Consider the following 24,987-nt stretch of genomic DNA (forward strand, 5'->3'; position numbering starts at 1 on the left):
TCACTTCCTAGGTCTGCTCCCAGCCCAGGGAAGCACAACCTCATAGTGTTTGTGAGTGACACAGTAATACATTGCCTGGATGAGAGCTGACAGTGCTCTGAGAAATATGACAGTACCTCTGCCCTTGATCAGGCTTCCCATTTGAAAGTTTTCATTTTGGTAATTACATCCTTCCCAGATAGTAGCCCTAGTCATTGATTATACTAATATCATTATAACTGATTCCTGTAAGTCACCTTTTAAAGACACTTTCTATGGTTTCTTTTCCCCCTGTATCTTCTTCCTCTGCAGTCACAGGATAAGACTTTTTCTGTCTACCCTTCATCTGATTGATTGGAAATGCCAAATACTTCCTTTATGTATGGCCTGGTAATATACACATCACATTTCTTCCCTTGGGATCTTAATCAGAACAAGTAATGGCCTTTAGCTTTTCTCATTAGCAAAATGGAAAAGCACCATACCCAATCCATTAGAAATACAGCATTGTAATATGAATTTATAGGAAAATGGCTGCATGCCAGCAGACATGGAGTGAGTTTACCTTAAAGGATTTTCAGGGAAAAGAAAAAAAAAAAAGGAAAGAAAAAGTCACCCTTTCTGTCTGGCTTGCAAACATTTTGAGCCGTTACTTATCATGCCTGTCTGTCAGGCATTCTGCTGTTGCTCCTTAAGTGCTGTTTGGACATGTCTGTCATATAAAGGGCATTCATAAGGAGGAAATATGGATGTTTAAACATGTATTTATATTTTCCCCAGTGTTGATTCCCTTCCTGGATTATTCTCCTCATAATCTCTATCAGAATTAGAGAGAGGAGAGGAAATTGGGAAGGTTTTGTTATTTTGCTTTGCTTCTAATTTTTCACAGAATGTTCTAGCAGAAAAAAATGTATCAAGACCAACCATTTCAGCATACTCGTCTATCAAGCTGCTATACTTTTTTTAGCCCTGTCTAAAACTATTTACAATCAGTACAGTGAGAGCAAGGACAAGACTGATTAACTTTTTTTTTTTTTTTTTTTTTCTCCAGTGATGTGAATTGCATTGTACTTGGTCTGGTCTTTATTTGTCCTAAAAATTATTAAAATTCATACACCAGCACTGAAAACATTCAGTGCTTGTATTTTCCTGAACTGTAAGAAGATGTTAAAGCACAAATCCATACCAAATGATAATTGTATATAATTTGAATATATTTGAGGTGATTCTGTCTCCCTTGGAAAAACTAACACTGAAAGAACCCAAAGAACAGCCTTGGAATGCTGCTGTTCTGCCAGCACTAAGACACATCTGTTTTAATGGCCCCTTCAAGCATTGCTCATATTCCTGGTAAAATAACTACAAAGCACACCCATAAAGCTCGATTTAATAGTGTCTTATGAAAAATGAGCACTTGCACTTTTTTATTTTTCAAACAATCCTCATGTTCCCAATGTGTTAAGTTGCTCGCCTGGACAAAGTGAGAGTTAAAGCTGGAGCATCAGGCTTGTGATCCTGGCTATTTCCCTTAGGGTTCATCAGCTGTGTTGATCACACTTCCCAATGAAACAATATCTAATAGGTTAAGAAAATACTATGGTGAAATAGTACGAAAGACCTGCAGGAGTCAAAAATCTGAGGCATCCTAAAAAGACCTTTCTGTAGGAGACAAATACTGAATAGATGATAAGACAGGAGGGCCTAAGGCAAAGAAGGATAGCTATTCTTTGAGGTATTGGGATTTTTTTCCCTCTTGCATTTTCTGTTTTGTTCTTATGCTGGTTTTCATTGTTTTGTTTTGTTTTTAATTTTTGGTATCTTTTCTTCTACCTTAGCTCTTCCCCTCATCTTTTGAAACAATGACAAATTAGGAGAGATTCTGTGTAACTTTTTATCACGCAAGTTTAGGAGTTCAACTTTGTTATCAGATTGCTACAAGGTAGATAAGCTGAAGACATAGCAGTTCAGTCCACTCTGCTAAAAGTCAAGGTTTCTCCTTTGCTTTTGTAGCCCTTTTTCCAATGAGTCTCCAGGATCCTCCCACAAGTAATAATTTAAATACCTAGGCACAGACTGTAATATTCCTGCACAGTCCCACTCTATCAGTAGGGCATTGACTTTAATTTTAAGGTTATCTTTCTCCCACAAAATTTCAAAAGTTTGTGGAAAGTGGGAAAACGAAGTCTTCCCCAAAAATGCTTACTACTATCACCTTCCACAGCCCTGCCATGTAAGCAAACTAATGGTCATGTAAATACATTCGAGGATTGTGACACAACAATTTTTATGCCAATAAGAAGCAATATTTTGTACTGCATCCCTTTAAAACACTTTACTTTAAATGTACTAAAGTTGGCACCAGCCTTTAAAGGTTAGTATTCTCTACCCTATCCAAATACAAATATGACTGATTCTTTTGCTGAAGCTGCAGATAGAAGAAGAGTTGGCCAAGCAACATTCATGGTTTCCAGTTTGTGGGAAATCAATCTTAAGAAATTTGGTTTCATTCTGATTCATCTTCTAAAAACTCAGAACAAACCAGAAAGATTCTCCCTTGAGCCAGAAATTCCAAACAAAATTTAATTTTCAGAAACAATGCTTCATGTTGTTCCCACTACAAAATCTAGTCTGCAAGATCTTGGCAGCTGCCAACTGGCTTAAATGTCCATCTTGGTTTCTGTCAGTTTTCAGGCAGCAGCTGCAAAACACTCCCAGGATTTCATGTTCCAGAGCAGCCTCACCATGTCCAATGTTTTGGGCAGGCTTCCAGACCTCCTATTGGGTCAGCTTACAGGTCTGCTTACTGAGGGCCAGATTAGTCTGGCAGCCAAGTCAGAAAACCCCAGGAATGTTACTTGGGTGAGGCAACTTGGTGCAATTGTCCTGGAAAAAAAAAAAGTGGGACACTGGCATGAAGATCAAAGAGGGACTGCCAGTTTCCAGATGTGTAGGAAGAGGTAAGGACATCCCAGAGCTTCACATGGGGGCAGGGCTCTTGGGGCTTTCAGACCCCCCAACCACACCATCTCTGTGTTAAGGAAGACCTGAGTACATGTTTTGTGGGACCATTATCCATGCATGCCCAACAGCATCCTTGCATCCTTAGGGATAAGGGCCCAGCATTTCCCAGAGGGAATGTTTCCCCCTGCCTAAGCCTGAACTGGCATGTTCACCATCAATTCAGGAAGGGCAGCTTGGGCATCCCCAATGCCACTGTTTGCTTCCAGGGTAAGCCCCAAAAGATGATGTCTGCAAGGTGTTTCAGGCTCAGTGAACTGACAGCTTCTCCTCCCTCTCTGGATGCAGGGAACTGGTGACCAGAAGTCTTTTTCATGTAGTATTGAAGCGGGGCCTGCCCTGCCCTCCCCTCTCTTCCCACAGTGATATCTTTCATTATACTCAGCCAAATATTTTGGATTCTAGGGATCTTTTAGAGGTAAAGGACTGAAGAATATCATACTTTAGCTGCTCTAAACAACATCCAAGGTGTACACTGGTGGTATAATTTGATTATTTTACTACCTTTCCTCTGTCTGACATAACTGCCTTTTCATGCAGGAGGTGTCGAAATTCTTCCTGTTTCTAGGAAAGCTGGAAACACTAATAGTCATGTGCCCTTTTGTCTGTTTTTACTGTTCTTTTTGGTTTGATTTAGCTTCCAATTAATTGTCCTGGCGTTCAGCTGCTTCATTCTTGGACAGCTGGCCCATGAGCTGTCCACTTTTATCCCTGGTCTGAAAGAGCAATGGAAAGTGCATGTGATGATTGATGAGCAACTGTTATTTAACAAGTCTAATCAGTTCTCCTTTTGTTTTAACAATTTCATCCATACAGTAGGGACCTTTGCACACAACAGTCTGCTTCTCTTTAGACTCTTCAAATTCGTGGAGATTTAACAGCATCTAGAAGACATGTTTACCTCTAGAAAACAATTATTTGCTCATATAAATGGATGTGCTATTAATAATAGCTCAGTGTGCTCATACTTTGAGAGATTCATTGAAACGTTTTATTTTTTTTTTACTTATGTTGAAAATATGAAGATGTGCAGATCAATTTTCCTTCATCTTACTAGCAGCTATTCATCAGAGACTAATTCACAGAATTTTCATTAAATGGAAATGTCTAAGAACTTCCAACTGAAGGGGTGCATAGGGACTTTTTTTCATATCAGAAGCCACAGTTATAATTCTGCTGCATCACCCCTTCATTCTTCAGTATACAGGATCCGAAAGAAGAATATAAATGTGAAAGAATCTCAGTGATTATCAACCCTGGTTGACCAAGACTGATGCAGTATACTCTTAGGTTATGATACAGTCACTATACCCTGATTTTATATAGGGCACTGCAGATGGGACTGTAATAAATCAAGCACTAACCCATGCTCAGAAACTTGCCCCAGAGAGCTCATAATGTGCATTCATGGAACAGGTACATGGAGGGAATTAGAAAAAAAAAATGCCTTTCTTGTAGAGAAACATGTAAGAACTATAGAATTAAGAAAATATAACAAATTGTTAGAGTCTTGTTCTTTGTTTTAAGCATAGAAGTCTTCCTCTCTTGCTAATGTATCCATAAGACATACGGCATTATTCAAATCATGCAAAAAAGCAGTTTTCAGATCTTGGGGCTGTTAATATATGCAGTCATACATGGGGGATCAGTTTTCATTTCTGTTCAGTCTCCATGGGTCCCCACCTACAATGTCACAAGGAAAGATGAAAATATCATGGGCCTCGGTATGCTCACATGGACTGCAAGGATCCTTGGCACCCTCAGGTCAAGTTCCTAAAGGAAATTTCCAATTAATGAAAGATGCAATCAGAATGGGAACTGATTTTCACATCCTGATGAGTTTTCTTCCATTTTTGCCCTTTTCGCACATTGATGAGATAACTGGAAATGTTTTGGGGCTTCTACTGGGTTTATTTGTGGTGACAGCCTTTAGACTAAAAAGTGGTTAAAGCAAATGAGCCAGTGTTTTGGTGGTGTTGTGTTTTTGTTTTGTTTTTTTGGTTGTTTGTTTTTTTTTTTTTTTAATCTGTTTATACTGCTTGCATTATATTGCAGTTTTTACAAAGTGTATACTAGTGAGAGCGTGGTGCACAGCTGCATGTGGGGATCTGACTGTCCTCCTGTTTGTTTAGTCTAAATAGTCTTTACCTGCTTAGTCCTGATCACTCTGCTTTAGTAGCAGAACTGAATTTCAGAAAGAAGAACAGACCTGTTAGCTATGGGGGGTTTGGCTGATCCGCACTCTTTCTGCTATGCCTTTATATTACTCTGATTTCCAAAGATAGGGATTTGTGAAGGATGTTTAGAACTCCTGAAGAGAAAAGGAGATTAGTTTGCAAATATAGTTCTTGAAGTTATTATTCTCTCTACCTTCATTTAACTTGCTCGGAGAATTAGGTAACATCTCATTAGGAAGGTTGAAAGGGAATTCATAGCCAGCATTCCTAAATACATTTGTATTACTGAGCAGCAGGGAAGGAATGTTAAATCCAGTAAAGATTTCTATTCTCTGCCTGAACAATGAGTGCAGTGGCCCAGCGATGGGATTCTGTTGAATGACAGAGCTGTTCTTGATAGGACTGTGGTAATTGTGTGGTAAAATGGAATTATATTATTATATTTTAGGCCTGGCTGATAATTATTAGCAAAATTATTGTAATATATGCAAAACCTTCATATCATTTATTCTCCCATTCTTTAATTGGGAGAAAGTGAAATTAATAACAGGCATTGAATAAGTACAGGATTGAGCTGGAAAATGAGAATGCTTCTGGGTAGCAAAAGATATTTTAAGTTTAAAGTGAAAACTGTGGCAGCTGGATATTGTATTTCATTAAACTGCCACTGGCACTGATGAACTAGATGGTCCTTTTCTCTTCCTGAATTCCCATGTCTCCATGGCAGACTGTGGGATAAGAGGACACAGCAAGACAATGTTCTTTTCTATTGGAGAACTGGGTATTTTCAAATGACAAGGTGGAACCAGAGAGAAAAAAGCTGTGGTTTTATTCTATATTTCATTAAAGTTATAACCACTTGACAATGGTCAAAGAGAGATGCAGTTTTTGTTCTTTGCAGGGAAAGACATTTGAAAGTGGAAGGGCAGGTTTCCTTCATGGGGTGAAAAAAAAAAATAAAAATCAGCCAACAGACTCATTTCCTTCAATTTTCCAGCAATGCAAATGTTTTCACATAATTCTGTTAGTGATGCAGTGTCTAGACTTCTCAGATGCTTTAAAAGATAAAAAAAAAAAAAAAAAAAAAAAAAAAAAGCAAGCAGAAACAAACCCTGGCATTAATTCTGGGAATTCTGGAAAGCTAAGTCATTGTCACTGTACTATAGCTCATGCGGTGATATGAAACCACAAGTAGTCATTGAAGACCAGATTCTGGAATCCTTGCTTATTTCAGATACATGATTTGGCATTTGCCTGTGTTAAACATCCCGTGTAATCTCCCTTTAGAAGGCTGTGGTGGTTGGTGTAAATGCTTACCGGCGTATTCTAGTACAAGGCTTCTGCACTTTGGCTCTCACCTTGACTGAAAAGGCTCCATGTCTTCTCAGGAACAAGAAGGCTGATGATACAAGGGAAGAGATCTTTGATTCTTGCAACAGAGATAGATTGATATAATACCAAAGCAAAACACTAGAAAAAGCATTTGCACATAGAATGTATGAAAGGCTTCTTCAATATTTTTTCCTCACTCATTGCCATTTGTCCTTAGTAAGTCTACTGATTCTGAGTGTTGTTTGAGGTTTCCAGATTTACTGCACCCTATCTGTTACTATCTCATTTTGTAAATTCCATTTTTGTTTTCTTTATAGCAGGAAACTTTTTCAACATTGATCAGATTATTAACTGTTGTCACTCTCTACAGTCCCACAGTACTCACAGTGACCAAGAGAGTGAATGTATCTGCAGCAGCCTCCATCTAATCACAGCTGTGTTATTTTATAGGCAACTAGGCCTATAAATAGAACTGAACTTTAGGCTGGTTTCTTCTACATTCTGTTAATGATGGCCTTCAGAATTTAAACAGAGTGTGCAGCCAAACTCTTCTGGTGATGTAAATGAAATAGTTTGGTCTTGCAAGAGGCACTCTTTCAGGCAGTGTCTCAGCCGAAATTCAGTAACTAATGGCTGGTGTAAGGGGTGTTTGCTATGTACCTCAGCTGTTAGGCAGATTCCTGACTCTGCAGTAACCTGGGCCTAAGAAAAGCAGCCTAAGAGCTTACTAGGGCAGGTGAATAAATGGACATTACCTGTGCCACAGTCTCAGTGTAAAAGCCCCTGCAAATTTCCTGCAGGTGACTCAGCACCATCTTTCTTGGGTAAACCATATGACTGTACTGCACCACGCACCCTCATTCTGCTGAGTACAGGCAGCTGCCTTCCTTCTGCTTTTTATTTCCCAGTGCCTGTCACCTTTATGGGTTTGGTGTTTGCTGCAGGCTTAACACGATTCTTGCTGGAGCCAGGCTGGGACACCCTGCTGTTTGCAGACCTAGAAGAAGTGATGTTGCTCTCTGAATTAAATATAATCCTTCTTGAGGGATCTCATTTTGTCCCCTCAGCCCACCTCCTCATTTGTTACCTCCTTGCATTTAGCTCTTTGTAGTCACAGAGGGCAGTATCTGAAAGGAGAAAAGAGGTGTAAGTGTACATTAACACTCTCATTTTCTAGCTATGTATTTTTCCACACATTTAAGTAGTTCCAAAATGGTTAAAAAAAAAAAAAAAATTGGAAAAGGCATGAGTAGAATTGTTAATGTAGCATATAGACTAAATTGGTTCCTGATAAGTGCACTCTGAATTTAGCAGTTGGGCATCATAAAGCATGAATTATATTAAAATAATGCACATCTTCAGTGCTGGGAACGTTCATTCTCTACGCTGTATGGGGAAAACAATTGTTTACAAGCAAATTAAGACCCTGTTGCACCAGCAGTGTAGTTGTCTGTAGTAGAAGTTACTGGTTTCTAAAGGAGCAGACTGCTGAGAAAAGCTCCCTTGTAAACTCCAGGTCCATCATCTCTGCCTGTAGAGTCACTATTCATTTTACTGTCAGAAATGAACAGCTTCTACTTTTAGGCCCACAAAGCCTGTACAGCTGTGGAAGAATGAACAGTGATTTCCTCTGCCTTGCACATACCTTATTGAATGGCCGATCACATCACAGCTCAAGAATCTTTAATCCTGATGGAAACACATGACAAAGAAAGGATGCATTTGGGTTTTTCAGATTCTCTTATTTCAGTGCTCATAATATTAATATTTAGTGGATTTAGCTGGTTGCTGCTGAGCTGAGCGTATGAGTCATGCTGTCTCTGTTTCACACACACGTGTGGTTAAAGAACTGTAGTGAGTGTGTTCATGGAGAAAATAAATGTCAGTGATGGCCTTCTGACATAGATGTCTTCTTTGTTTGCCTTCTGCCAACTTCCAAGTTACATGAGGTTCCTGAGGTAGATGGGAAGCCATGTGGAGAGTATGTACATCTACAGGAACTGTAATCCAAACTGAGCTGCATTACAACAGAGTCCCTCAGCTCAAGGATCTCCTTAGACTAAAGTTTTCATCCTGGGTGGTCTCAAACTGAGTAGATATAAAATACTTAACTTTTCTTTAAATCTCAGAATAATGTCCAAAGTTCTTTTCAACCTCCTAGCATAGACTCTACTCACTTTAATAGATCCAGAGCACATTTTTTAAGAGAATAGCTAGGTGAAATGTCTGGGGGACACAGGGAGAGACAGATTCCAGTGGGCTCATTGTGTGCTGGATATGGAAGCTACTGAACAGCAGTGTTCAGGAAGCTTTTTGCTAAACAACCTACCATGAATATTCATGACAAGGAATTCAACTCTTGCATTATCTAAACCCATCGATGTAAGTATCAACAATAACATTGTGCCTTAGCAGTGTGTAATCTTTATTTATCCTGTGAGATCAGAGAATTAGGATTATGTAGTTCACAAAAGAAAGAAATATATATAAACTTGCTTGAGCTAGTGTCAGTTATAATAAAATTAATCTGTCTCCTTTTTCATTACACTGTTAGTAAACAAACTAAGCTAAAGCAGCTTCTCAGCACCAGGCATTCCATGGTGGAAACTGATCCAGCTGGGCAGACACTCCCAAATTCATGTGGTCTCAGCTGGGACTCCCTGTGCTGCATGCAAGGGGACTTCACATACTGGATACCAATTACGATTCTCTGAGAACTAAGTTGTAGTTATCCTTCCTTTTTAGGTTGGTAAAGATTTTTATGGAAGCCTCAGTGAACCCTTCAGTGAGACCCTGGAGATGGAGAATCAGTTCCATCTCCTGTAACATGTTTAATCAGCAACCCAGTAGCTCTTGCCTGAAACGGTGAGGGTATCTTTGCATTCATAAAGAGAACGACATTAAATATGTTTGGACATTCCACTGAAGGGCACAATACGTGTGCCTGTGATACAGACCACTGCTGCTGTGTGATCCAGGACCGTTTATTAAGCACCAGCATTCTGTAGCACTGAGACTTAGCTAAATTTTCCTAGGAACAAATTCTTTGCCACAAGCACTATAACTTCATTTTTGCCATTGGTGGAACTAATTTGGCTAGCAACATTTTTCTTTTTAATTGTAGAACTCTAAAGGATTCATCCAAGAAATTGAGCTGCCATTATTACAGACATTTAGACATGCAGAATGTTATATGCAGAGAAGTCACTCTCCTACAGTTCTCCAGGGACTCTGGCAAGTAACTGGATAGCTTTGGTCTGCAGTGCTGAAAAATCATTGCTGTTTGGCTGAATTCAGCTAAAACTTCTGCAAAAAAATAATGGAACCAGGAGGTGTGAGTACCTGAGGAGACCAGGGCAAGCAGGCTTTGGCCAGGGCCACCAGTGACACTCAAGTCAACAGTACAGTTTTCCCTAGAGATTGTCTGGTAGTGAAAGAAGCAACATGAAGGAGGCTGTAAAGTAAGAGCAGGATGTGCTTCAAGAGATAAAAATAATGGAGTAAGAAACTGCACAACTGCTGAGAGCACTCCTTTTAGAGTCAGCAAAGACATCAGTTCATTCACAGACAGTTTCCATTGTTGTGCTACACAACACAGTGCCAAAGGATTTTACAAAAATTGAGTGATCTGAATTAAAAGGCAGCTGAATAATTTAATATTTGTGTATTAAGTTGCATGGGTTTGTGTGTAAGGTAGGGAACAGCAGACAACTACATCTTATAAGAGTCTGGATGTTGAACTTCTGCCAGGTTCAAAGAAGAAAACAGAGTTCAAGCTGAATGTTACCACTTTATTATACAAATTACCACTTTCAAAAAAATTCTCCCTATATTTGTGCTAGAAATGAAGCTAGACTGCATGGATGTATAGAATCCTTGCAGGTCTTTGCAGAGCTCTAAGAATACCTGCTTCAGGTTAATGTTAAATATTGATACATTTAGGACAATGCTACATAACCGATGTCTTCCCATCATGTGAGGGCATTGTTACAGGGCAGAATGAATGGAGAGGAATCAGCTCTGCAAGACCCCACTGTAGCACCCTTATTAGCTCCTAATCTGTGAGGCGGGATAACACCCAATTGCACTGAGTACAATAGGGAGAGCTGGCCTAATGCTTGTGGTGGGCTGGCCTTCATAAAAAACACTACTGAATTCCATTCTCTTCCTGAAGAACAACGAGAAAGAGCTGCAGAAAAACATGGCCTTATATAGGCACAGACACTGAGGGCACTTCTGTCTCTTTGCTCAAGGAAAACACTGTGAATTTGGGGAAAAATACTGTGATGGTTCTCAACACCTTATGCTGCTCACATTGCAAGAGTACATTCTACATCACATATGATCCTCACTTATTTTTCTTAATAGAAAACAATTTCACTTAAATACTTTTTATTTTCTTCTACTTGAAAGAATTCTTCAGCATTTAGCTGTGAGATTCTTGCATATGCTGTTGTCATTCCCTTAGGCGTTTCTCCAGCATTGCTGCAGTCTGCACCCCACTTTGCAATTTCATAATGCATGTTTGTGACAGGCATATCAAACCATCCAGTTAGTTTAGAATTGAGGTGGGAGAGTGCTTTAAATGTAAATTTTACTATAAACGGCGGAATAAAATCTTGCAAGCATTTCCTAGCTCTGCCAGGAAGCAAAGCTATATTTAACTCATTTTAAAATTCATCAAATACATTGTGGGCTGATTCAGATCTTTGGTGTGTCTTTGAAGATAACATGTTGTGGAAGTGTCATACAGTCAGTTGGGGGATTGGGCACATTCTGAGATTCTTTCAGTGAAGACATGTAGTTAGGACTGGATTGTAGAAAGAAAAGAGTATATATAGATCTAAGGACTTAATATCAATACTTTACTCGAAAATTTGAACAATGACTGTGGCATTCAGTTCAAGAGCTTTTTGAGAAGTACTGTAGGAAATCAGTGTCATAACAATGACAAAATTCACATGCACACATGAATTTTAAAAAAGATTGTCTTGTAGTACTTGGGAGAGACAGTGTTTCAGAGAAGCTATTACAAATTAATGCTATAATAATTTGAACAAGTTTCAAAATGCATAGGAAAGATCCCTGGATAGTTAGAATAAGGCATAAGAATTTAGCTAAGGTACCTGTGTACAAAAGGAGAAACTCCAGATGTATCTTACTCTTGTTTCATTTCTCCTATCTCAGATTTCACCTATCTGCAGCTTCATATTCCTGTAAACTCAACAGCTACTGTTGATAGGGTTAAATATAGATTGGAATTAACTTCTCAAATTTCATGCTTCATGTTTTGTAGGTGTCATTAGATAAGGTCAATAAGACTCCAAAAGATTGCTTATACTGCTTCGTATCTGTAACCACTTAGAGAGAGAGAGAGAGAGAGAGATAGACAGATAGATAGATTTATAGATAAATAGATAGATAGATGCTGCTATTATGTCTCCACTGAGTTTTTTGTAAGTACAAATAGGAGTCTTTCAACCTTAGAGAACAATCTGCTTCTGTCAGTGAGATGTTTACTCTTGTCTGTATTCAAATATGACCTGATTTGAAGTTCAAGGTTACCATTTTTTGTAGCTGGGTAAGTTGTACCATTACCTAAAGTCCTTAGTTAAGAGAAAGAATATGCTATACACTAACTAAAAGCTCTGAATGGGACATTGAAATAGTAATATTCTTCTAACATGGTTTAATGCATCTTAATTGTGGTTTTCTACTGTTCATTTGCTTTTGATTTGTTCTAGTACATGACTGCTGCTGCACCTATGCAAGGGACCTACATTCCCCAGTACACTCCTGTGCCTCCAACAGCTGTCCCTATTGAAGTAAGTTTATCTCCATCCATGAAAGTAGAGTGAAGGGGAAGCAGAAATCTTTACTTATTATGCCTTCTTGCACCTGTTGTTTGAAAGGGGCCAAAAGGTTCTTTATGGAGTGGTGGCTGGAAGCTTCCAGCTTTTTAAATGAGGACTGCACATTTCTTTCTCTTTTTGTTTTCTTTCTTTCCTTTTCCTTCTTTTTTCTAACCCCTCTTTTTTATTTATTTTTTTTTAATTATTTGCAAGGGCTCTTGTTTTGCATTTGTTTTGTTGTACAGCAGGACATGGAATAAAAACATCAGTGATTATGACTATTTTTTCCCCATGTACTTGGGAGGGAGATGGGAAGAGACAGGAAAACAAACCCAGCAGGCAGACCACGAAACCAAAAGAAATTTCAAGAGGAGAAGATTGCAAGAGGGTTTGATGCGGTCCTTAGCAAGCATAGGTAATTGCTGAAACATTTAGCCACCAGAAAAAGTGATTGAGCAATGGAAACCTTCCTCTTGTATATACAGACGTGGAGGATGCTGCACTGACTGAGTGCTTTTCATCCTTGAGGAAGGATTCGCTCCCTCCCTCCTTGGGGCTGAGTCATGCTGATGACAGTCTAATGAGTAAGTATTTACTCAACCCTGTAGACCACAAGCTGCTGGGAGAGCGTCAGCTTGGCCTCCACTTCTGTGAAGCTTCATGAGGGCAGCTGAGCACAGCGAGAGGAGGGAGCCTTGGCATCCTCTTCCCTGTGTGTTTCTCTTTGGCACTGCCCTCTTTTATTAACAACTTCTGCCCTACTCTGGGGTAAGGCAAGGAGTGCCAGGGTCTCTGTACTTCTGTCTTCATCTGTGTGGACTTTGGATTTTGTGCTATTACTACTCTGTGCTTTGAGGATGTGATACTGCTCACATGGTACTGCTGGCATGGCTTCACCAGCAGTCGAGTGGGCTTATTCTGTTTTCTCCTAGTTCTTTGCAATTATTCCCAGATAAGGTCCCACAGGAAAGGCTGCTACTCTTCTGTCATACTGAGCTGGTTGTGTTTCAGTCTTTTTTGCCTCAGTATAATTTTGCCCTAATCCTCATTTGTTTGCAAATGCACTATGAGTGCCTCTTTTCAATTGCCATTCTTAAGTCTAAAACAGGCAGATACAAGTCTGAATTAAAAGGAGATGGTGGGATAGAGAGTTGGTTCATACCACGGGGTTGGCTGCACACCATGCTGACCTATTCAAATAAGAATTAAGGTTAATTTTAATTACTTGTCAAGCCCTCCTCACCGTCACTCGCTAGTATATTCAGGCCTTCTAAAGTAACTCAATGTCATAATTATCTACTATAATAATCAAAATACTAGCTGAATGTATAGCCTGTTTTGCTCTTATCCAGTGATGATGATTATTGTTAATATTTATCTGTATTCATGTAGCATCATGAACCAGGACCCTACCATGCTGGATGCTCCACAAGCAGAGACCAAAAAAATACAGTCTCTGCCCCAGAGAGCTTACAATCTCAAGATGAGATGGACAAAAGGAGAAGGATAAAGACAAGGAAGTAGACAGAAAAAGATAATACTGACAGTCTGCTAAGCAATAGATACAAAGAATTTCTGAAAAATGAAACTGATATTTTTACAGATGCTTTAAAATAAACTACCTGTTGTTTACACGGGACTCAAATGAAAACAAAGCAAGTGCTTTGTGCTCCCTCTTCTGGCTCTGTTGTGTGCAGTAGAATAATAAAGCATGTTCCCTGAAGAGACTTGCTATTTATGTGACCAACACACCAAGCATGAGAATAGAGGAAAGAAAATGTATCTTGCTTCGAAAGCATACAAAAAACTTAACCCAAGTATTATTCAGACTGTCTAAATAGGATAAGAAATTGTGGATAATGTTGCATTCATGAATATAATCTTTTGTGTATTTACTTATCTACTTTTTACAAACATATAAATAAAACAAAATTTCATTGGAGCTTTGATTTAAGAGATTGAAGTCTTTAGTGCAAAGCAAATTTATTTTTGAAGGGAACATGCATAGAAACAGTGTGTAGAAGAGGGCAGCATTCTTCTAAGGTGACTAAAATTCTGTTGGATGTGTAGTAAAGTGGAAAGCAGTGGGCCTGGATTCTTCCTTTATTGCATTTTTAATCAAACAAAATAAATGTGAACTCACTGTAAAGTTGGGGTAGGTTAGAAAAAATTAGAAGAGGTATATATATATATATTGTGAAAAAGCCAAGGAGTAAAACCCAGAATCCACCAAAATCAGATTTGCCTCCAGCAAAATGAACAGGGAACTGCCCTCAAAGGGGAAGGTATTTTTCACTGCAACCTGTGAGAGCAGAGTCCTACTGGTAGGCTGAGAAAGCTTCTCGTTGCAGAATTAGCTTTCTAAAGCTGATGGAGTTTGTTGTGTTAGCATGTGATTCTGCTACTTCAAACTCTCTCAATCTCTAGAGAAATGCGTGAACGGTGAGCTGGTGCTGAGCTCTCTTACGTAATTCACTGCCGTGAGCAAAATTAGTAAGCTTTTCATGTTCTCATTTGATTCCCTAGGGTGTTGTTGCTGATACTTCTCCACAGACAGTAGCATCTTCATCACAGGAAGCCAGTGGTCAACAGCAACAGATGACAGTGGAAACATCCAGTGAACATGCGCCTGCATATTCTTACCAACAGTCTAAGTAAGTAGGCATAGGCTTTGGAGTCAGAAGGGTTTGCTTCTTGATTATAGCAGGCCAAATTTGACTCCTTCTTTCAGAAATACAAATTCTGAATAGCTTCGTTAAGTTCAGATGAATTCTGGATATATAGCAGTGTAATTAGTAAAAGGTTTTGGCTGACGGCCTCAATTTGGCAAAATGTCCTTGAGCTCCTGCCCACAATGATATGCTCTCTAACTGTCTGCTGCTTTTCTGGACTCAGAAGGATCTCAACAACTGTGCTAACAATCATCATGCTGGTCTAAAGCAGCATCTGGCATCAGAGGTTAAATAGGGCTTAAATTTTGCAGTGGTGAAAATACTGCCACCGTGCACATTGGCACACGTAAAGGTTGCTTTCTGATAGTGTAGCTAATGAAGCAGTATAAATTACCCCAAGTTGGTGTTCATGATTGTGCAAAACTGCCATGCAGACATGGAGTAGGCAGGACCTGGAAAAGAAAGAGGAAGGGATAAGAAAGTGGTGGGTAGAAGCACTGTTCAATCTGTCTCCATTCTTCTGCTCCCTTTGTTTACTTCCCACAGAATACCTTGGAAAGTTCAAAATTTATAAACTGACAGCTGTATTTACAACTTCTAAGGCATCCCTTCAACTTCAGAATAATCTCTTCAAACACAACTTCTCTTTGCTACAATAAAACACTTCACAAAGGGAAGGTTACATAGCGACAGGATACTCACTGGGACTGGTAAATGTTGGACAGATTCTAGGAAGGAGCACAAATCCAGTCTTTCATTAACACATGTGCATTGAACACCAGTATCACATTGAAAATAGAATTGCACATGTTTTATCTTGGGGAAGAAAGTAGAGAAATAGCCAAACAAGAAATGCGATAGATATGTCAGTCAATGCATCGTGACTCTGTAGTTACAGAGGCATCAGATATGAGCTGGTATAGGAAAGATTAGAATTACACCAATTTTTCAATTGCTTCACTTCATTTTTGACCTCTGGAAGTGGAAGGTGTATTTGTTTGTCTACCATATGAGTATCAAATGATTTCAAATTTATGTGGGTTTGACTATCATTAAACAGAAGACTATTTTTTGTCATGCTTGTATCTGTCTGTATGTACATATTGCAAAAATAATCAAGCACAAGCTACCCAATTGGAGGCTCAGACAGATATGCTTCTCCTTTCTAGCTGCCAATCTCTCTAGCACCTATAAATAAATGATTACAAAATACTTACAGAATATAAAAGGCAAAGATAGAAATATTTTCTGTACCATCCTGTTGGCTGGATTTAATGAGTGTGTTCTGTAGTGTTTGGATCTGATGATTTCTGTGTCTCAGTTCCCTTTCTCTTACACCTCAAAGAAAAAGGACTTAGAAGACCTCACAAGGACTTAGGTCTAGAAGCCCTCATAAGTAGCTGTGAGCTGCAGATTCTGGCATTTTTTTTCAGCACAGGAGAAAACTACATTGCAATTCTTTGAAATGGGGGCTGTGTTTCTTGTTCCTGTGGTAAATTCCCTGAAAATGAGGTCCCTCATCTTTCCTTGTCAGCTACAGCCTTTTTGCGGTGATGGATATACTTGTAATGACACTGGCATTTATATTCAAAGAACTTCCTTTCTTTTTTAATCAGACAGGCAGATCCACTACAGATTTTTTTATCATGCTTATTTCAGGTTGTTTTTGTTTTTTTTTAATCTGAAATGGACCCTCTATTTATATCTGCCAGTTGCAGGCAGAAATGCAGTGTGGGAAGCTGTAGAAACAAAGCATAATATACACAATCTCTGTCTTTAAAAAATAACTTCTTGCAAAATGTTCCCGTAACCATTAATATAAACCAAGTGAATTTGTTTTGAAATTAAAATATTATTTTATTACTATGCTTTTCAAAAGGGCACATTTATGATGTGCCACAAACATCATGCCAGATATAAAATGGCAATTGTTGACATGAGATATGAGAAAGTAATTAACATGACTGGACAATGATTTTGTCAGATATAGGCAAAAGAACAGGCACACTATATAAAATTACTTCATGGAAGCTGATCAGTCAGGAGAAAAGTTGTAATGGTATATTTCCTTATATTTATTTTCTTTGCAACAATCACGAAATTGCAGGTGAGACAATGGACTAAGGAGAGACAATGTACTAAGGATGAACTGGGTGGTATAAGGACTCTGTCCTCTCTTTGTAAGTAAAAATAAACCATGAAACTTGGAATTTAAGTTCCACTTTCTAATCAGCATATGTGTTCTTTTATTTAATATGCTGAATGCTGTACTTGAGGATCCCACCCACAGAGTTCAGAAATGGTAGCTTCATCGCAAAAACCTGGCTATGTATTGTGTAGATAAAAACAGTCCTTGATTCTGAGCAGAGGAAGCTACTTTATGAGGAAATCACCTTAATTATTTTAGACTCTACTCCCCTTTTTCCTTGTAAATACTTAATTTTGCACATCAAAGCATGGAGATTATGAAGTGGAGATCAATGTCCCCAAAAAGTATACTCTCTTACCTCCAAGCAGAACTCTGCTGGACAGCATATTCTGATTTTAAATGTGGAAAGAATTATGTTTTCCTGGAGCCTTTTGTAGGCAAACTCAGTGCCAGGTTATATTAGAGGGCATGTGCTGTGACCCGTTGGTGGTATTGGACTTCACACGTATGGCAGCCACTCGACCCATAGGGGCAGTAAAATCTCAGCAGGTGAGCTTCCAACTTGAGTAGTCCTACCAGAAATTATGCATAGAATATATGAAGAAAATAGTTAATTGTTGCATTCAACATAAATCTGTTCTTAACATTCAAAATATTAACTTTCAGATGTCATGCAATGAAAAAACCCTTTGGCAAATTTAATATTTGAAATTGTAGTTCTGTGTTTACATTCACAGACAAAAAGTTCTGTGGCAAATGTTAGGTCATCGACATTCTTCACGATTCAACTCCTAATTTTAATTTTATTTTTTTTTTTAACTAGGCAAATCAAATGCATTAATGTTTGCAAAAGGAAAAGTGCTGGACTTTTTTTGTGTTGAACTTTGGTCAGGAAATAATTTTTTCATGTAACTTTAAAGACTGTGGGAAAAGCAACAGCTGACCCTTACAGGTAGCCCTAGACACTGAATAGAATTTTTATGTAGGTTTAGGGTCTCTCTTAAAGATCTCGTACAGTCGTGTTAAAATATGCTAAATGTGACATATCTTTGACACGAAACATCAAAAATACAAAATGAAAGGTATCTTCTGTAAGAAAAGGGTTGATAATTTTGCTTATTCTCTGGCTAAATTTAGGAAGATGTGACGCTATATGATAAAAAAATATTTTTTTCTAATTAATTTTGCCTTTAAGGTTTCTGCTAAGTTACTTTAACTGGCTCATCAAGCAGACTGCTCCACAGTCTAATTGTCCCTGCCGTCATAAAATGTGTTCTTTCTAGCAAATCTGTTGTATCCTTTTACTGTAATTTTATTTTTCATTTTATTATCAATACCCAAAATAAATAGTGGCACTTATTATTATGAATATATTCGCCCTCTTATTGAATTACCTGTGAAAGATTTACACACTGTTAAGCCATTTATTCATCTCCTTTCAGTGTAGTTAGACTGCCTATTAATGCCTAGCATTCAAAGAGTAAATTCATCTGCTTAGGATGTGTTAACATCCCCAAAGTAGGAGGCTCCCTATTTTTGCCTGACTATTTTCAGCTTAGTGGTGGTATCATATTTAAACAGCTGCAAAGTTAGTTTAGCTTGGATAACTTTTAAAGGGAATTGGGTGGAAAATAAGGAGAGGAGGCTATTTCAAAGTTGTTTTGACTTAATGACCACTTTAATTCAATTGTTTTTACAGACAATAAACAGGACTGAAGAATGTCGGTCTGAAATCTTTGCCTTGAATGGAGAAACTTCACTGAACAAGAAGTTGGCTTCCAGTTTGCACAGGCGTCAAATGAATGCTTTTTTTTTTCTACCTTTCCCAACGAAAACAAAACAGTGTTTTTATGTGCTGTGCAAATGGTTCCGTCATGTAGTCTGACAATTTTATTTTTGCTATTTTCTTTTTTTCAACTAAAGGAAAAACCCAGAGGAAAAATGCTGGGTTGACATTTCATCTGGACGAACATTTGAATTCAGAATTTACCTGGAGGTGTAGCTAGATTTTTCTTTTTTTTTTTTTTTTTTTTTTTTTTTAACAGAAAAACTGATGATGTCAAGAGGGAGCAACTTGCGATGAAAACCAATTGTCTTCCTCAAAAATTAAGCTACTCTTTTTCTCTCATTTTCTTTTTCTTCTTGTTTTAAATCTAGAATATTTTTTGGTTTTTTTTGTTTTTGGTTTTTTTAAAAGAAATGTTTAGGTAAGGTTTATCTTGAATCTTAATTGCCTTAATTTTAAGGACGTCAAAGGCTCTCAAGGCAAGCTGTCAACGTCTTGTTAGAAAACCTGAGAATGAATTGAAACTGCTCACACCGGTGCTGGTGCAGAAGTTTAATAGACTGAGTTTTTGGGGTGAACAAAAAATAAACTGTACAGTTTAAAAGAAAATGATTTTCTTCTTTTGAAGAAAAGTTGATGACAAAGGAACTGTGGCAACTGAAAGGATTGGAAAAATGCTGGGACTTTTATGAACTTTGTCTTAAGTGTTGACAGAAAAAAAATCTAGAAGGCTAAAGCATTTTACAGTAAAGTTATTGAATTGAGAAAAAAACTTGCTGCATTATAGAGAATGCAGGGTTTTTTTCTTGCAGAATGCAGATTTTTTTATTTACAAAGCGTGATCGCTAGCAAAAGCATTAGTGCTTTTTATCTGCAGTCTTTTTTATGAGCTTTAAGAAGTTTTTAGTCTGCTTTGCTTGTCACATTGCAAAAACCTAGCTTAAGAGCATTAAAAAAAAAACTTAAGTAGATAGGAGCTTATGGTCAAAAAAGTGCAAAAAAAGCAATAGATAGAAGAAATTGTTGACAATTTCTGTAGTCTTTCCTAGTCGTGAACAAATGCAGCCTATGGATGGCCTATTTTATACCAAAGATGAAGTGACACCCTAACGCAGTCCAGAAGATAGAGGGGTTTTTTTCTTTTTTTTTTTATCTTTATTTGACCTACATGGCCGGACCAGTTCTTACTTTCTTGTTTGTTTAAACTATCTTCCACTGGTGTTTTACATACTGCATATGTTTATAGTGGAAATTTCAGAATAGTTGGTGTCAGAAGCTGGTTTTTGATGGTGCGCTTTGGAGAGCATCCTAAAGCAAAGGGGATTGGGTTACCAACTAATCTGTCCAGGCAGGCTTTAATTTTGGTGAGTTTTTCTCTTTACTTACCTGATCTTTGGTATTTCTACTGAAACAACAGTCTTCCTTCTGAATTCCGACATACCAATTCATTTCTTCACCTCAGTCTTTGTCATCGTCCAGCATGCATAGCCACCTTAATTCTGCATTTATTTCCCAATGTTGCATTTGAGTTGCCAGGTAGATATAAGAGAAAGCAAACTTGATCTTTGTTCTCATTTTAGCTTTTCCATACAAGCAGAAATTTTGAAAATCACGTTGTATTGTCGTGCAGGCAGGAAGTTAAAAATTATTCTTCTCTGCTATGATTTCTTTTGTCTTAATATGTTGGCTGACAATCACTAATTAGTATGATTAGGCAAATTTAAAAAGAAAAAAGAAAAAAAAAAAAGGCACTAAATTTAATCCACCAAAACCTGTTTTAGGAATGACAGTAATTGTCCATACAGAAATCCTGATTATAGCCCTTACTTCTTCCAAACAGACAAATAAAAAAGGTGAGAAGGAAGTCAAAAGATGATTTTTTTCCTTAAGGAGGCAGAAGTGAAGCAGCATTTCCATATATACATACATAGACACATATCTGTGTGTAAGAATTAAACCAAACATTTTTAAACTTTCCTCCATCCAGAAGAGAGGGGAAGGCTCATCACATTTATTGTGGTGGATTAGAGACAGGGTATCCATTAAAAATAAGGAAAATAAAACCGTATGTATTGGATCAATCTGATTCAGCTGCCCTATCTTAAAAAGAGGTCTGTGTTTCCCTAACCTGACTTTTTTGGGGAAAAGAACACAATTATTTTTTTAAATCGATAAAACAAGATCGTATTTTTTAACATAGTGGGAGGGGGGAGGGGGTTTCCCAAGTAAATGCTGCTAGGTATGCAACATAGAAAAGAGAGAAATGGGAGTTCACATGGTTCTTCAATGTAGGAAGAGGGCCTGATTTTCAGAAGTGATGAAACTTCTGCTTTCTCCAGAGTAGTTGTTGATATTCAAAACTTCTGAAAACCAGATGATGCCAAAGTAAAAGAACAACATCATCCAGAGCATGTTTTCAATTCAGAAAAAAAAAAAAAAAACAACCCCCTCTCTTTCTGTTTCATGTGCTGTCTCATTACTTGTTGCTTTTTGAGAGGGACACTTGAATTTTGTCCTTGGATAAAGGTTCCCTCTTTCTTTAGAGGGCATATGAGGGAAAAAAATCGATCTAGCCTTATTTCTTCCTTTCTACACATACTCTCTTTCTGTCTCTCTCTGAATTATTTGTACAAATGGAGATAAACCCAGGCACAAGTCAGTTAATTATGAAATAAAGACATTTGTTTCTGTGTTAGTTCTAATGTGACACACAAAAAGTCTCATTTACTATCAACTATGAGGCTACAAGGTAGCTACCATGTGGCTGATGAATATGCTGAGGTACCTTCTTGTTTCTATTCAGAACTCTGCTGCTTTATTTATACATTCAGAAGCATTTTTCTTATTTTTTTCAGCAAATTTAAACAATCTCAGTGTTTTTTATTAAGCCAGGCAGGCAACATGATATCACAGTGCCTGTCACTTTTAAGTGTTTCAAGTGCATTCTGTATTAGAATTGTTCCCTTTCTTTTCCATGCTGTAATGTTCAATAGTGTTTGAAATCAAAAGAAACAAAGCAAAGAAGTAGAAGAAGAAGAAGAGGAAAGAAAATGGACCCCCTAAATACAATTCTTCATCTTACTGATCCCAAAAAACCAGTGAACTGGTACTTGAAATCTATGAATTGTAAACACTGTGAGCCTTGAGTATAAACAGTCATAGATCATAAGGTAAGAAAAAAAGCTTATTTGGAGCTAACAAAATGCTCAGAAAGTGGTAACTCATTTCTAAAAGTTAAAAATGAGATAAAAGTCAACAGTGAAATAGCAACACATTTCCTACATGAGTGTTGTCACTTGGTGGCCTCTGAAATCTTAAACTGGTTTTCTTTATGTTTGTTCTGGTTAATATGGGATTTTTTTTAAGGTTTATTGTTGTGCTCTGTTTAGTTTCTGTTTTCCTTTTTTTTTTTTTTTTTTTTTTTTCCTTAAGCCTGAATTATTAAAGTCAATATCTTTGTCTGTCTTGCCAATTTAGCTTTAAATATCAAAAGAGTTCCTGAAAGATTGCAGAAACAACTCTAGATGTCTAAGGCAATGGTGCCTGGCCCAGAGGTCTAGAAGTAACATCAAATCCATAAACTGAACTGCGTATGTACTTTCCATCACACCTGAATTCTTGTAAATAATCAAATCTGGATGTTCAGATTTGGTCTTTTTTTTTTTTTTTTTTTTTTTTTAACCTTAAAAGATAAATACAAAAGGGGTGTCAGAAAACTATGAATTATGGCTAGAAAAATTCTGAATACCTGGGCTTGTCACTTAACATTGAGGGGAAAAAAAAAAAAAAAAGATACAGTGGAACTGAAGAGAGTATTATATTTGCAGGTGCTGGCCCAAGTGTAGATCAGGGCACTGAAAAAGTCTCACTGTTCCCACTGAGATTGCAGAGGGACTCTTCTTCCTATCTGGCTCTACTGCTGGTTTTGTAAGCACTTTTCACCTGTGACAGTCAGGCCTCAAATTGTGAATGTCCTCTTATTGCCTTCCAGTGAAACAGACTCTTGAAATGTCCTTAGCCTGTGCTTACTTGTATAGTTCTGTTTACCAAGAGACTGCCTTGGTTGTGTTGGTCAAGAAATTCACCATAATGCAGAATGAGGCATATCTGAGAGCAATTGCATCACATTGTATCATCTTCTGCTGTGGATGCATGCCCAAACGTGGAAGATAAAGGCTGGTCATTAGAGAAGTGAGGGCTTAAACTTTCAACGGGCAATTGGGCTGTAGCATTCAAATGGATTTTTACTCGAGTAAAAATCAAATGAAGGGTATTATTTATGTATGTATGTGTACCAAAACTCAGCAAATTTGAGGAAGCCTGCATTGTAATAAAGTTTATTTTTAATATGTCATAGTATTTGGATCTATATTATGTTGTTTATGGTACTGAAGATTGAGACTGATCCTAAGTGTTTAAAAAATTGCCATGCTTCATGGTTTTAAGCTTGATGGTGCTCCTCATGCCACTTCATTTTAATGCTGAGGTTGACATGAGCAAAACAGGTTTAGGCAGACTCACTTAACTCCACCTAGAGCAAGAGTCATGCTAAAGAGTGATAATGTGCTTAAAGTAATGAATCGATCCATTTTTAGTGATGAGACCAAATGTGGTAGTTGAAGATAGTAATGTTTGATACACGCGTGGTCAACATTTCCTTTCAAAACTTTATTTAACATGAAATTGGTCCGGATATAAAAGAAGTGCCCTAGGGCAAGGGATTTTCCTGGTTTTTCTCTGTAGCCCACATGAACCAAGAAAACAGTCACGGTGTGATGGAAATGCGAAACAGAAAACAACAAAACTGCTGACATTTGGTGCATTAGTCATTCTGTTTAATGACAATTGATTGACTCTAGTGATGAGGATTCCTTTCATTTCTGATACGCATACACGCAGTCATGCACGCACACTTTCTCAGAAGGAGGGCTGAGTGAGCAGCAGACTTCTCCTCCTCTTCAGTGGAGCAGATTTCTAGAATCTCAGCAAGCAGCAAAGATGCAGTGTAAGGAGAGTTATTTTCCTCTCAAAAAGAGCACCAACCTTTTCTACATTGCTCCTGTCACCCAAATAGGCTAGAGCTCTGTATGTACCCCAGAGATTTATTCACCTTTGTGCCTCAAAGCAGGCAGAAGAGACCCTTTCTTCTCCCCTTTATTAACACGCTCTTTGTGAAAATTGAACAGAAAATTATGAGAGTAAAGCTGTAAAAGAAATTAATCCCAGCGCTGGCTCAGATTTCTGTGATAAGAAAAAAAATCTCGTGTTTATTGAAGTTGTTCAGTTCAACTGTTAATTCCCCAACAGGGACAGCTGAGTTCTTTCACCTTAATAAAAATGTGTAATGAAGCGGAAAATGTCAGTCTCTGACAGGTTCACAAACCCATTTTTCCTTGTAGGTCCAAAGCCTGCAAGGTGTAAGCACCTTCCAAGATCTGGATCTGTTGTCCTTAAAAGAGTACCTGCCCAATGTTAATTTTCTGCCTTTAAGTGTCTTTCGCTTGGATAATAATTTTATGAATTTGGTGAAATTTCAAGTCAGTTATATTTTTAAAAGCCCAAAAATACAACCTAAAGAAGAGAACATGATGTTTATGTAATTGAAGTATTATTAAATATGATGTATTCCAGAGTGGAAGAAAATTCTACTATCTTTTTGAGGCAAAACAATTTTATGTAAAACCAGGAAGTGTACAGAATTCATTTAGGAATTTTAATTGTTTTCCTTTTTAAAGGAGAATGAATAGATTCTATCTCTAAGAAAAATCAAAGCAGCTTTGAAAGCAGATGAACTTCCTATCAAGAAAACATGCATCAGAAAAATGGTTCAGAGGTTCTTAACAGCCCTTACAGACATCACTGCAGCCAAAATGTAGAATACAGAACCTCTGTGATACCTTAAATTATGAGTCTTATTTATATGGGCATCTTTGTGCTGATGTCTCAGAATGTCTCTGAAAGACCTGTACTGCTATGATTTTTTTTTTATGTTTTCCATTTGTAACACAGTCCTAAATAGCTG

General features: G+C 37.7%; 1 protein-coding gene across 5 annotated transcripts in view; it reads left to right on the forward strand.

The window, feature by feature from the left end:
* RBMS3 (RNA binding motif single stranded interacting protein 3) overlaps window positions 1-19,640 on the forward strand; it is a 699,644-nt gene extending 680,004 nt beyond the window's left edge. For 3 of the 5 annotated variants that reach the window (XM_066320213.1, XM_066320228.1, XM_066320193.1), the window contains 3 exons: window positions 12,251-12,331; window positions 14,885-15,012; window positions 18,879-19,640. In XM_066320213.1, the coding sequence (XP_066176310.1) occupies window positions 12,251-12,331; window positions 14,885-15,012; window positions 18,879-18,885 (216 nt within the window). In that variant the 3' untranslated portion in view covers window positions 18,886-19,640. Of the gene's footprint in view, window positions 1-12,250; window positions 12,332-14,884; window positions 15,017-18,878 lie in introns of those variants that run through there. The other 2 variants (XM_066320221.1, XM_066320203.1) reach the window with 1 other exon arrangement.
* Window positions 19,641-24,987: the final 5,347 nt, after the last annotated feature.

This window comes from Sylvia atricapilla, chromosome 1, assembly GCF_009819655.1.
Source record: "Sylvia atricapilla isolate bSylAtr1 chromosome 1, bSylAtr1.pri, whole genome shotgun sequence".
NCBI classification, from domain to species: domain Eukaryota; kingdom Metazoa; phylum Chordata; class Aves; order Passeriformes; family Sylviidae; genus Sylvia; species Sylvia atricapilla.